The following is a 14721-nucleotide window of genomic DNA, read 5'->3' as shown; positions in this document are numbered from 1 at the left end:
TGGAGGACAAAGACTTCTAAATTTTAATTTGGCATTGAGGCTTAAAATGACTCCCAATTAGAAAAAAAAAAACATAAAATAAAAAATGTTTTATGAGGTTATGGGTGAGGCAGGAAATCGTATAGTAATCTCATGCATGCCTAGGTTTTCCAGACCAGCAAGGTAGTATTAGCAAAGAAATTGTGACTTCTGTGGCACCCTGGAAATGGTGGCACCCCACTGATTGATACACAGGGATTTCTAACATAAAGCAGTAAGCGGGATGATACTGCCTTACCTGAAGGTGGCGATGTAGTTAGTATTATTGTAATACGGCATTGCCTGCCAGGATGGTGTATAGACAAGAAATTATAGGTAATTTAAAGGGATATACTGTTTATGTTATATCCATGTATTCTATAAATGGCCACTTTATTTTCTTTATTTTGAATGTACGCTTTTTTATGTCTTTTACTGTTCATGTTTTACACTTTTATGTATTTTTCCGCCAGGCAATAATAAATAGCACCATCAGTCCCAACATGACATTCACTAAAACATCCCAGAAGTTTGGCCAGTGGGCAGACAGCAGGGCTAACACAGTATATGGCCTTGGCTTCTCCTCCGAGCACCATCTCACAAAGGTGAGTACATTGTGATTGAGCACTGCATGCTGGTTGCTACATAACAGTCAGGCTGTGTAGTCTAGAGGTGGTGGTCACTGCTGTTGGAAAACAGGGTAGTCCTGAATCCTTTGCTACGATTACCCTGGGTTCACACCTGAGCGTTCGCGATACCGGCGTTTACAATCGCGCATACAGAGACAAGCGAACGCCCATTGTCGCGCGTTCCCAAAAGTCTATGTATGGGAACGCGCGACAAAACGCCCCAAAGAAGCTCAAGAACTTTTTTGAGCGTAGGGCGTTTTACAGCGCGTTCATACGCGCTGTAAAACGCTCAAGTGTGAACCAGGGCCATAGGGAAGCATTGGTTTTCATGTGTTGAGCGTTTTACAGCGCGTTTGAACGCGCTGTAAAACGCTCAGGTGTGAACCCAGCGTTAGGGTACAACCACATAGCCCTGGTCGTTTCATGGTTGTGCCTCGACTGCAAGGCCGCAGTGGGCTTTAATTAAGCTAATAAAGACTGCACAACGGCCATGCGGCACCTTCAATACCGTACAGCAATTAACAGTGGTCCTCGTTAGCTTAATTAGAGCCCGCTATGTCTGTACAGCTGCGTGATATCTGACCGCAGCATGGTCGTGACGCAAGCTGAACACGACCACACAGTGTGCACGGTGTGGTCCTACCCAAAAGAAAAAGCTTGGCAGTATCTTAAGGATTTTTAAGCTCTCATGCACATGAGCGCGATCAGCCTGGGAAACATAATCCATCATTCCGTTGCTCTAAAGTAAACCTGCAAGAAAAACTAAACCAACCAAATACAATGTTTTCTATAGAAATAATTCTAGGAACATGGGGACAGATATATTAAGATTGGTTTATTTTATACCAGAATATTTTATAGGAGAAGCAGAGGAAGTGGCTGCTTTGGTGCCCAAACTCACAAGGGGCCCCCTAAGGAGAAGATTTTATTGTCAGGGCCCCGTCAACTGTATTATACAATGACATTATATACAGTGATAGTGTAGGAAACGGACGGAGCGGCTGCCGGGCCTCATCTGAGAGCTTGATCTTGACTAGCCACAGGTGTGGGGGTTGCACTGAGTTGGGGGTTATGAAGAAGTTGCTGGGGGGGAGGGGGGTCTTAAAAATGTTTCTGTGGGGCCCAGTCAGTTCTAGTTATGCCACTGGCTTGCGCCATGTGTCTAAGTCTATGTTTTAGAAAGTGGTGAGCAGAAGATGCGACACAGAAATCCCTGTTTGTAACACAATGCGGCACAAAGACCCTTATTTGCGACACCACTTTATACAGCCAGTATGTTGCACCACTTTTTATACCGCCTTGGTGCTGGTATCGTTTTTATTCAAAACATGCTCCAAAAACTGTCTAAGTCGTCGTGTAGACCTAGCCTAAAACTGCAACAAAACAGGGAGCAAAGTAGGGCTAGAAAAAAAAAATGGCGCAAAAGTTATCTGAAAAACAAAAACAAAACCTTGTGCCTAGCATGTCGTAAATTAAACAAAATTGTGGCGCATACACCTCATATATTTGGCTCAGCAAGCGTGTGCCACACATTCTGGTGAAAATCAAGTCACATTGATATATATCTGCCTCATCATTCTAGAATTATGTTGAGAAATTAAAAATGAAGAAAAAACTTGCATGGATCCCTATAGATTTGTCTAAAGCAGGGATGCTCAACCTGCGGCCCTCCAGCTGTTGTAACAATTCCCACCATGCTCTTCTCTAGGCTGATAGCTGTAGGCTGTCCGAGCATGATGGGAGTTGTAGTTTTGCAACAGCTGGAGGGCCGCAGGTTGGGCATCCCTGGTCTAAAGGGAATCTGTCACCAGGAAATTCACTATTAAACAATATCTTGTCGGGCTAGCTCAGCTGAATGTAATGATACCTTTCACTTAGTGATCCATTGCATTGTTCTGGAGAGAAAGTGCGTCTAATCCATATGTAAATGAGCAGTTAAGTGCACCAAGGGCAGGCGCTTCTGTGCACTCTTGCTCCTCCTGCTTCCTCTGCCAGCCCCACCCTCTCCATCGTGATCGACAGGGCCAGGCGAGGTGACTATGCAGAAACATGGCCCTGTCAATCAAGTCCGCCCTCTGTGCACTTAACTGCTCATTTGCATATAGCTTAAAAGTAGTTTTTCTCCAGAATGAAGCAATGGATCACTAAGTGAAAGGTATCATCACATTCAGCTGAGCTAGCCCGACAAGGCACTGTGCCTGGTTTATCAGTGAATTTCCTGGTGACAGACTCACCAGCTTTTCCAGGCATAGATATTAAACATAGGGCTCAGATGCTATGCACTTATTCTAAACCAGTAATGTCATTTCCCAGCTGTTATTAAACTACATTCCCAGCATTCTCTGACAGCTCAGGAGATGCAGGAAGTTTAAATTTCATAGCAGTTGTAAAGCGAGGGGTTGCTGTCACGGAAGGTGTACAGGAAACAAGACAACACAAAATGAATATATGACTCACTGGATCCAAAACTAAGGAACAAAAAGGGAGACCCCTGCATCAGACCTGGCACTCTCCCTGACTGCTCAGCCTATGCGAAAATCCCAATGGTAGATGATCGCATATCCTCGTACCTCGACTGTATAACACCTGAACACCCTATAATAGTGAGGGGACACGACCACCGGCTCCCTACACTAGACACGGAGGGAGTCAGGGTCACCTAGGATCCAGCAAACAGAAACACACAAAAGAATGCACAACACTTACTAGTAGAAGACTGGGAAATAGGATCAGCATGCACACACACTCCAGGAAGTTGTATAAACCGCACACTAATGCACTATGGGGAGGAATTTAAAGGGATGCAATCAGTCCAACTACATCACAGCTGAGAGAGGCTAACGAGATGAGGAACTGAAAGCAAAACAAAGGAAGCTCAAGGAGGAGGTTCTGAAAGGCATCTGTCAGAGCTTCTCAGATGTCTGGTGGTGACAGTTGCACACCAATGATTTAAGGTACTGTTACGTGCAATGGTGGTGACGCAGCATAAAGTTGCACCAGCAATATATTTCAAATCTGACCTGGATAATAATAGTATAGAATATACTGCATACCATATATTTATCAGTTTCATTCCTTGAAGTTCACCTCTTTCTGCTGACTGTATCTCCTCTGCAGTGGTAAAAGGTACCAATGTATGTATAACAGGGATGGACTGTTTCTGTATCCTTTCTGCTCCTTTAAGCAGTAGGGGTTATGCCATGACTATTGTAAAAAAATGAAAATCGGACATCATACAGTACCTGACAATCTATTTCTAACAAAGCTAGAACCAGCCCTGTACCTCACATGGATCCAGAGATCTCCCCATTCACTTCTCCAATTGCTCTGATAGAATATCTTCAGCCTGGCAGCTCAGGGGTGTGTCCTTTCTGCTGCAGCTCTCTCCCTGTAACTGCCACAGCTTCTAGCAGTACATAAAGCTGGTGGCAGTTGAAGATTTAGGGCTCATGTACTCGACCGTATGTATTTTGCAGTCCACAAAAAACGGATCCGCAAAAAATAGGGATGACATCCGTTCGCATTCCGTATTTTGCGGAACGGGACAGCTGGCCCCCAACAGAACAGTACTATCCTCGTCTGTAATGCGGACAATAATAGGACATGTTCTATTTTTTTGCGGAACGGAAATATGGACATACGGAAACAGAATGCACACGGAGTAACTTCTGTTTTTTTTGCGGACCCATTGAAATGAATGGTTCCGCACACGGTCCGCATAAAAAAAACAGACACGGAAAGAGAATACGTTTGTGTGCATCAGCCCTTAAACTGAGCACGCTCAACTAGCTCAGTGGGACGAACAAAAAATAAGGAAAAGAACAAACAGCAGGTGGCTGTTACATTTACAGATACATTTCATTGAATAGCTCATTGGCTGTACTAAATGTTTTATTACATGCAATTACAAAAGTATTCAGATCCAGGTGCTGGTTTGATAAATGTAGAATATGCTTAGTGACACAATCCTTTTAAGCATAGTATAGCTCAGAGGTGTAGATTTATTAGTACTGTGGCCCAGGAAAGGGTTGTCACTATGTACAATCGTTAATTTAAAGGCTACGTACACCTGCTGGGGCATTTATTTTAATGATTGCATTTTACTCATTTTGGGCTAAAAATCATTTTTTTTAATTGGTCTTTATTAAAAATATTGATCCTTTCTGTCTCAAAGGGTTAACAGTTTTTCTAGCTATGTGTACTTTCACTATCACTTTTTGCCGATCATTCTAATAACCCTTATCTCTAAATTACTAAGAGGTCATAAACACTTATTTTAAGGCCCTATTACACAGGCAGTCTATCGTTAAGATGATCGCTAACGAGCATTTATGTGTACGCTTGTTAGCGATCATCTGGCAGTGTAATACCGCCACTGATTACCCGATGAATGAGCAAACGCTAAAATAAACCCTGGTTTGCCGGCGGCAGATTGCGCCGTGTAATAGGCGCTCTGCTGCCGGAAAACAATGAGATGGTATAGGGATGAGTAAAGCATTAGCGATCGCTCGTCCCTATGCTGAGGAGGAGATCGCTGCATGTAATAGCAGCGGTCTACTCCTCTAGCGATCAGGCGATTGACAGGAAGGAACGCTTCCCTCCCGACAATCGTCTGCTCTATCTGCCCGTGTAATAGGGCCCTATTGAGTTTTAATTAATGTTTATAAGGTCAGAGAGCAGAGATAAGGGGCCCGTCAGCTGAGCTACCTGATGAAAGAGAGAGAATTCAGATCCTGTTAATTGAGCATCTCAGCCCTGTACAGAGAAAAGGACTCCATATTTTTTTTTTTATAAAGACCAGTTGGAAAAAAAAATGTTTTACCTCATAATGAGTACAATGCAATAATAAAAAAAAGCATTGCCCCAAAGGTGTACATAGCCTTTAACAATTAAATGGCTCATGATAAATGTAATATTGTATATTATTATACATCAGACACAATCTCTGCACCAACCTATTGTGTATACGCTTTGTTTTTGTCAAATTTGGGCATTGATAATTACATTGTAGAGCTGCTACTAATAGATCACACCCCTGGGGTCAAACTGGCCCACCTGAATACCAGAGGATACCTCGGGCCCAGGTTCTAACACAATAATGGGCCCCAAACATCCAGAAGAAGAAAACTGTTCCAAGAGGGGTATTCCAATACCGGGGTCTGACAGCTGGCATCCCCACTAGTCATCAAAATGTAGGGGCTTCTGCCCTTTTGGCATTTTTCCTGCACAGTTTAAGTAAATGAGTCTGGGTTGCAGTACCTGGATGCCCGTGGTGCAGTGCTCTATAGCGGCTCATACATGCTAATGAATGCGAGTGTCTCGGCGGTCAGACCTCCATCAATCAGCAAGTGACTCACAATACACTGATAAATCTGCCCCAGCATGTATATGTTATCTTTTCTTGTGGTTGTTGCTCTTGTTTGATTTCATTGCCTATATTTAAAGAGGACCTTTCACTTGTATAAACTATGTGAACTGAGTATGCTGCCATATAGAGCGGCGCCCGGGGATCTCACTGCACTGACTATTATCCCCGGGCGCCGCTCCGTTCTCCCGTTATAGGCTCCGGTACCTTTGCTCCTTAAGTTATAGTAGGCGGGTCTTCCCTTGTCCTGTGGGCGTCTCCTTCTCCTAGGCTGCAGCGCTGGCCAATCGTAGCGCACATCTCATAGCCTGGGAGTCCTCTTTAACAGTTTTTTTGCAACCTATAACATTTTTATGCTTGTTTTGCTTATTTATATATTGTTCCTTCGTTTTTCTTGGTGCTCATAGAGTGGTAGAAAAAACATGGATGCAAGTCTAGTCGCAGGAACATTTATATTATATTTTTTAACATGTAACATTTATATTATATTTATAATTTGTACTTAAAGGGGTTGTGCCACTAATATATATGTATACCGCCAAACAGTTATTGCTGTTATATCACTTTCCCCATACACCACCTTTTATCAAAACCGCCTTATTCTAAAATTATTCACCTACCATCGCACCCTGTAGCATTTGTGAATTGATTTTTAGTTGCTGCAGGTTGTAATACAAGACATAGGAAGAGTTATTGGTAAGAACAAGGGGCTGATGTCAGGACACATTTCACTGCCCTAAGGAATGATGGGGCAGAAGTCACATGACAAACCAGGAAGTATGATTCAAGCATGGGGGATAAGAGAAAACTGCAAATGAGGTAAACTTGAAAAAAAAAAACAATCCAAGAAGGAATGGTAGCTAGAGTAACTGATGAAAATACACTTAAGGCCGCATTCATGGTCCCCAATGCACGGGCAACTTCCGTGCAGCGGGCCAGACCCATTCAACTTGAATAGGTCCGTGGTCTGTCCGAACCACAAAAAAAATGACATGTCATATTTATTTGCGGTGCGGAACAACGGAAAGAAACACCGGGGAAGCTCTCCGTAGTGCTTCCGGTGTTCCGTTCCGCATCTCTGGAATTGCTGACCCATTCAAGTGATGCGGGGTGCACACGGACGGCGGCCATAGATTTCCGACCCGCCGTTTGCGGGCCGCAATACGGCCACGGCCGCCCACCGGCCGTGTGCATGAGGCCTTGGAGTGAAAAACATTTTATGGCACAACCCCTTTAAAGGGAGTCTGTCGGCAGGAAATTCACTGTTAAACCAGTCGCAATGTCTTCTAGGGCTAGCTCAGATGAAAGCAATAATACTGTTCACTTACTGATCCATTGCTTCCTTCTGGGGAAAAAGTACTTTTAATCCATATGAAAATGAACAGCACCGAGGGCGGGCCCAAACCACTCTGTGCACCCTTTCTCCTCTTGGTTTCTCTGCCAGTCCCTCCTTCTACTTCCTGATTTACAGGACCAGGTTTCTGCATAGTCATCTTGTCTGGCCCTGTCAATCAAATCTGAGGGGGAGGGGCTGGCAGAGAAAGCAACAGGAGCAAAAGTGCACAGAGTGGTTTGAGCCCGCCCTTGGTGCACTTAACTGCTCAATTGCATATGGATTCAAAGTACGTTTTCCCCAGATGGATCACTTGGTGAAAGACATCATTACATTTGGCTGAGCTAGCCCTACAAGGTGCTGTGCCTGGTTTATCAGCGATTTTCCCAGAAACAGACTTTAAAGCATAGCAGTTCTAAGATACCATAGGCGAGAACCCTGGCTATAAGAGTAGAGGGGGACATACTACAGTAGGCCCATTTGCCTATAGGTTAACCTTGTATCTACACGGGTTTGACATATAATTTTTCTCCCCCCAGAAGATGAGCTTGCAGACTGGGGCTCATACACATGACTGTAGTATATAGCACTGTACTGCGCTTTGTACACTTGTCACATAGTATTTCCCCATAGAAGCACAGAAACAGCCATAAATAGTGAGGGGACCACCCCAAATTCACACACCTCTCTGTACTTCGCCCAGGGCACAGCTTGTTTATTTGTGAATTTAATTAATTTTCTATTTCATTGATTAGTTTGCAGAAAAATTTCAGGAATTTAAAGAAGCTGCTCGATTAGCAAAGGAAAAATCCCAAGAAAAGATGGAACTGACTAGTACTCCTTCCCAGGTAACGTTCCCATCTAATATATTTATTATTATCAAGACGATAAGAGTACACGTGTCACCTGCGGACTGTTAAGTGCAAACGTCCCGATTCAGCTTTTACCTCATTTCAAGGTGTTCTATCCGTCCAGACCGTCCAGTCTGCTGGGTCTCTTTGGTTTGCAAACTGACACTATTTGGAATCCATGGGGGAGATTTAGAATCTGGTTTAAAGTAGAACTGGCTTAGTTGCTCATAGCAGCCAATCAGATTCCACCTTAAATTTTTTACAGCTCCATTGGAAAATGAAAGGTGAAATCTGATTGGTTGCTATGAGCAACTAAGCCAATTCTACTTTACACCAGTTTGATAAATCTCCTCCTATGTTTTCATTTATTGCATTAGTAACATATACTATAGTAATTATAGTAATAGCATACGGACACAGAAATAACAGTCCCAGGAATAATACTGTAGTTCAGCTCCTGTTTAATTTATTGGGATATGAGCTGCAGTTACACAGCATGGCCACTGCACAGTGGATGGAGCCTTATGGTCTGGGCCAGCAACTGATTGGTGGGGTGCTAGTTGCCAGACTTCCACCAATCTGATATCGATGACCTATCCTAAGGATAGGTGATCAATACTTAGCGTGAGGACAACCCCTTTCATTTCCCGCCTCCATTGATTTCAGGGGTACAGGGACCCTGTTTTCGTGATCAGTGGGAATCCCAGTGGTCGGACCTTAACCTATCTAATGATTATCATCTATCCTATTATTACAAGTGGTAGTCCTTTATGGAGGGAGCTGTAATTTTGTATTGTATTTCTTTTATTTGTATTGCTTCTATCTGTTGTTCTGGACTGTGGTCACATGACCATGTCCATGCCGCTCCTTCTTATTTTCTGTGATGTCCATCGGCGTATCAAAGCAGCAATAGGGGCAGTGTCTATGTAACTAGCTGGTGGGAGGAGCTATAAACTCGCTGGGTGGGAGGAGCTATACACTAGCCAGGTGGAAGGAGCTATAAACTATCTGGGCGTTGTTAGGGGCAGTGATAGGGGAGTGTCTATGTAACTAGCTGGGTAGGAGGAGCTATAAACTAGCTGGGTGTTGTTAGGGGCAGTGATAGGGGAGTGTCTATGTAACTAGCTGGGTGGGAGGAGCTATAAACTATCTGGGCGTTGTTAGGGGCAGGGATAGGGAAGTGTCTATGTAACTAGCTGGGTGGGAGGAGCTATAAACTAGCTGGGTGTTGTTAGGGGCAAGGATAGGGAAGTGTCTATGTAACTAGCTGGGTGGGAGGAGCTATAAACTAGCATCATGTGCATCATGGGTTTGGTTGGATACAGCAATGGGTAGTGCTACATACAGGATGGAAACAAACCAGAGTGATTGGCTAACATGCTTAGGAGAGTCCAAATTGAAAAAAAAATCATGGGAAAGATGTACATGAGGTAAGCAACTAGATGAGTATATCTGTTAAACTCCAAAGTAAAATCAGAAAACCCTTTCAAGGCATACATTGTCACTCTGGGAATGTATTAAAATAGAAAATATACCGTATTTTTCGCCCCATAAGACGCACTTTTTCTTCCCCCAAAACGGGGGAGAAATGCCCTTGCGTCTTATGGGGCGAATGCTTGCCGTTTTACATCGCAAGCTGCGATGTAGATGCGAGCGGGGACTCGGGGAGGGACTGGGAGGAGGAGCTGGGGCCGGCAATAGCAGCAGGGCGGTGCAGTCAGTGTAGTATCCCCGCCCCGCCGCTCCGGTATAGTAATATAAGATGTCATATTCATTTATTGGTTATTAAACATGCCCCCTCAGTCCTATTACTACCTTATATCCTAATCGCATCTGTAGAATTCATGCAGGCCGGGCGGGCAGCAGCAAGTCTTGTCATGTGCCTGCGCCGCCTACTTTATGAATGAAGCAGGCGGCGCAGGCAAGTGACGTCACTGAGGGACGCGCCGGCCGCCCGCCTGGCCTGCCTGAATTCTACACAAGCGATTAGGATGTAAGGTAGTAATAGGACTGAGGGGGCATGTTTAATAACCAATAAATGAATATAACATCTTATATTTGTATACTGGCGGCGGCGCCGGGGGGGGGGGGGGGGGGGGGCGGCTGCAATCTGTGGATGGCACAGTTATGGGCTGGGGGGGTCTGTGGATGTCACTGTTATGGGTTGGGGGGGTCTGTGGATGTCACTGTTATGGGCTGGGGGGGTCTGTGGATGGCACTGTTATGGGCTGGGGGGGTCTGTGGATGGCACAGATATAACAGTGCCACCCACAGATCCCCCCAGCCCATAACAGTGCCAGCCACAGATCCCCCCCCCTGTAACAGTGCCAGCCACAGATCCCCCTGTAACAGTGCCCGTCATCCACAGATCCCCCCCATAACAGTGTCCGTCATCCACAGATCCCCCCCATAACAGTGTCCGTCATCCACAGATCCCCCCCATAACAGTGTCCGTCATCCACAGATCCCCCCATAACAGTGTCCGTCATCCACAGATCCCCCCCATAACAGTGTCCGTCATCCACAGATCCCCCCCATAACAGTGTCCGTCATCCACAGATTCCCCCCCATAACAGTGTCCGTCATCCACAGATCCCCCCATAACAGTGTCCGTCATCCACAGATCCCTAGTAATAGTGCCATCCACAGACCACCATTAGTTCCAAACCCACCAAACACACAGCACACCTTTTTGGTTCAAAATATTTTTTTTCTTATTTTCCTCCCCAAAAACCCAGGTGCGTCTTATGGGCCGGTGCGTCTTATAGGGCGAAAAATACGGTAATAAATCCCCATACAAAGCTCAGTGAATGTAAAAACAATTCTTAATACCAATGATGTTTACACCATAATTACTGAACCCACTTATTTCTGCAGGGCCCTAGCGGAGGTAATATGGAAGTGTGCAGGGTGTTAATGTAATCAGTAAGGAACAGATTGTTTGCAGTCCCAATACTATTCACAAAGCAATGAATGTCCCAGTGAATCTCCTAGACGGCCAATATACTAGTAATAATAATATGTCTCCGCGATGCTAATACAGATGTCACTGTACAAATCCTGTGATACTGCTCTAATAATCTGCAGTAGCGGGAAGCGTCCCGTCCTCTAATATAGGAGCAGCCGGCTTCTTTGTGTTTATGCTGGTATAATAGGCTTGCTGGGACACTTAGACACTACAATAGAAAGTGTAGTTGGAAAGTCCTTAGCTGTGTGATATTAGATGTTTGATCATCATCAACTGATTTTTTATGAAGGAATACAGCAATATCAATATCGACAGAAGGAGCAAAAGGCTAGACTCATTTCAGGGCACCTGACCCCTTCCAGATTGCGACTATCTTGAATCTTTGCTTCTGAAAGAATCAGTTGGAGTTATCAAAAACCAAAATCAATGTTCTTTTTTAATAGATTCCCCAGAGTGACAGTCTGTGCCTGGTGAGCGGCCCGCTTGTAATAATATATTTATTCCAATTTAACCCCAAGAGTACAAGGGGCGGGGTCAGTGCACTCGGTACAAAATCATTTTTCACATAATTTATCCCATGATTAATGTCAAAAATGTAAATCAGACATCATATGAGACATGATAAGCTCTTTCTAACAAAGCAAGAACCAGCCCTGTACCTCACATGGATCCAGAGATCTCATTCATTGCTCTGCTACATTTATTTCCAGCTGGCAGCTCTGGGTGTATGTCCATTCTCAGGGGGCATTTCCCTTTTTGCTGCATCTGGTGGAAGTTGAAGGATGGAAGTGAGCATATGCGTCCACATCAGTGAAGTGAACAGCGAAATAAAGTAAAGAACAGGCAGCAGGTGGCGCCATACTAAATGGTTAATTTTTTCTATTTTTTTACTTATATAGCGCTACTATATTCTGCAGCGCTTAGTTTGTATACAGAATCCTCTGGCACAAGTGATGTTGGAATATGTTGACAAATATGAAATTCATTGTATCCATGTTTGATATTTGATCCAACGTCATGCTGTTATAAGATAAATCTGATCTATGCTCCACCAAATGTCTCCTCTCTGCACTGAAAGGAACAAGAACATCCTGTGTCTGGTACTTCTGTTCTATTTAAGGTTGTCCTAATGGTTTCTCCACTCACCAGCTTAGTAGTTTTGATTGAAGGCCATTTGCATCTGACATCTGGTCATTTCCTGAGGAGTAAGGAATTGGTGATGGTCCAGTTTTTGCAAAACAGGTGGCCAGATTGGCTGGGAAAAAAAGCTGTAATCACAGTTGGCATGGCTTAGCCATCTCCACCGAGAGATGAGATTGAGAGCCTGCTGACACAAAATTCTAATCCAATTATGTAGATATCAGTCCCATTTATTTGGGTTCTCTTGTTTAAGAGGGACATGCTATTCATGCTTAGAACGGACATTACATTGCTGAAACAAAGCCATGCTGCTGGATTATCCATGCACTGCTGGTTTATTTTACAAGAGAAACAGTTCTTTGCAAGGTGACATTTTGGAAATAACCCACTTCAAGGTTATCCTCGAAATCAGACGGTACCGTATTATTACTGAAAAGAAAGATATAAAGTCAAATTCCATTTATATGATGTTGGGCCCTGATGGGTTGGACTATTAGCAGTTGTTAATAAGACACTAGAAAAGTATATAAAACTTAGGTATGAGGGCAGATAACCTCCAGGAAAATGGACACCTTTGGGGAAATTTTTAATTATTGCAAAAATTTTGGGTTAAAAATAATTTTTCCAATTGGTGTTTATTACAAATTTGTAACAGTTTTTCTTTTACAGCTTTAAATGTTTTTGCAGATTAGCAGGTTTTCTGTTTTACATTGAATCCGTCAGAGAACTGCTTTGACGGCTCAATCAGTAGTCCTTGTCTGAACTTTCCTAAGGCTGAGTTCACGTCACTGTTTAGCTTTCCGTTTTTCTGAGAGAGAGGGGGAAAAAACTGGATCCTGTAAAAAAAAAAAAACGGGTCCTGTTGCATCAGTTGTCATCTGTTTGAGCCATTTCCGTCTGAGATCCGTTTTTTTTAGACAGGGAAAAAAAATTCCTGCATGCAGTACTTTTTTCATACAAAAAAACGGATTTTAGATGGAAATGACTCAAACGGATGACAACTGATGCAACAGGATCCTGTTTTTCTTTCTCTTCTTCTGATGGATCAGAATAACTGAAAGCTAAACGGTGATATGAACTCAGCCTAACAGCTTAGGCCAGGTTCACATCGGCGTTATTGAATTCCGTTATAGGTTCCGTTATAACAGAGTTATAACGGAATTCTAGAACAGAATGCAAAATGGAAGCCTTTAGAAGGTATTTCGTTTTGCTCCGTCCTAGCACATGTCTATGGAGGCACATGAGGGTTCAGTTTGTTTCCGTTATACATGACGGAAAAAATTGTCCTTTCGACAGGACAGTTTTTTCCGTCATGTATAACAGAAACAAATGGAACCGTTATGTGCCCCCATAGACATGTATTAGGACGGAGCAAAACAGAATGCCTCTTAAAGGCTTCCATTTTGCATTCTGTCCTAGAATTCCGTTATATTCCATTATAGGTTCCGTTATTCAATAATGCCGATGTGAACCCGGCCTAAGAAACACTGCTAAACTCATCAGACTGATAAGAACTTAGCTATAACCAGTGTTTATGAGCTGCCAGGAGTTCAGAGATAAGGGCTACACATCCAGTAGTCAGTGTAGCTCCCTGAAGAATTCATTGTAAAACAGAAAGCCTGCTAGCTGTAAAAGAAAAACTGTTCATAATATTTTTTTTTATATAAAGATCAAGTGAAAAAATTATTTTAGCCCAAAATGTGTCAAATGCAATAATAATAATACAAAAAAATGCCTCCAAAGGTATCTATAGCCTTTAAATTGTACATTCCCTATACTTTATTATTAGAGGAGTTTCACTGTTGATGCTCTCTATTCAATCTTCTGCTTCTGATTTTAGGAGATTTCAGGTTTTGTGTTAGAAATTTTGGAATTTTACAAGACTTTTATTTTGTATGTCCAAGATAAATGAAAACTCAGGCAGCAGCAGTAAATGTCATAAAATAACAACAACAAAAAAGTCCTACCCGTCCCTTTTCTTCCATGCTGCTTCCAGTGTCATGTTTTGGTCCTGCAGTGCTGATGTCATCTTCCTGGCTGCAGTGATGACATCCTGTACGCACCAGGTCACCATGCAGCCAATCACTGGCCTCAGCAGTATGCAAGGCATACAGCAGCTGGTGTGAATGGGACGTCACTGCCGCAAGGGGTATGACATTTCGATTTTGTATTTTGTGACAATTACTGATGCAGACCCAGTTTTTATTTAACTCCTTGCAAGGCTGCCATGCAGGAAAAAGACTATGCACAGAGCCTATATGGTGGCATACTTCCCAAAAGGTCCGTATTATGGAAGTCCTAGAAATTCCGCTGACCACCATGTGCCATGCCATAGCACCTTTTTGTACCCCCAGATTCTCACTACACAAATTTTGTTCATTTAGAATCCCATCTCGCTTAGTTTGTTTGTTATTTGA

The 14721-nt window shown here is 43.4% G+C and overlaps 1 protein-coding gene across 5 annotated transcripts in view; it reads left to right on the top strand.

Moving 5' to 3' along the window:
• Window positions 1–14721, top strand: part of HOMER1 (homer scaffold protein 1) — a 122835-nt gene that overhangs the window by 32712 nt on the left and 75402 nt on the right. For all 5 annotated transcript variants that reach the window (XM_044276116.1, XM_044276119.1, XM_044276117.1 and 2 more), the window contains 2 exons: window positions 492–623; window positions 8101–8193. In XM_044276116.1, the coding sequence (XP_044132051.1) occupies window positions 492–623; window positions 8101–8193 (225 nt within the window). The remainder of the gene's footprint in view (window positions 1–491; window positions 624–8100; window positions 8194–14721) is intronic.

This window comes from Bufo gargarizans, chromosome 1 (assembly GCF_014858855.1).
Source record: "Bufo gargarizans isolate SCDJY-AF-19 chromosome 1, ASM1485885v1, whole genome shotgun sequence".
Taxonomy (NCBI): domain Eukaryota; kingdom Metazoa; phylum Chordata; class Amphibia; order Anura; family Bufonidae; genus Bufo; species Bufo gargarizans.
The sequence above is the reverse complement of the archived record's forward strand: the minus strand, read 5'-3'. Positions and strand labels throughout refer to the sequence as shown.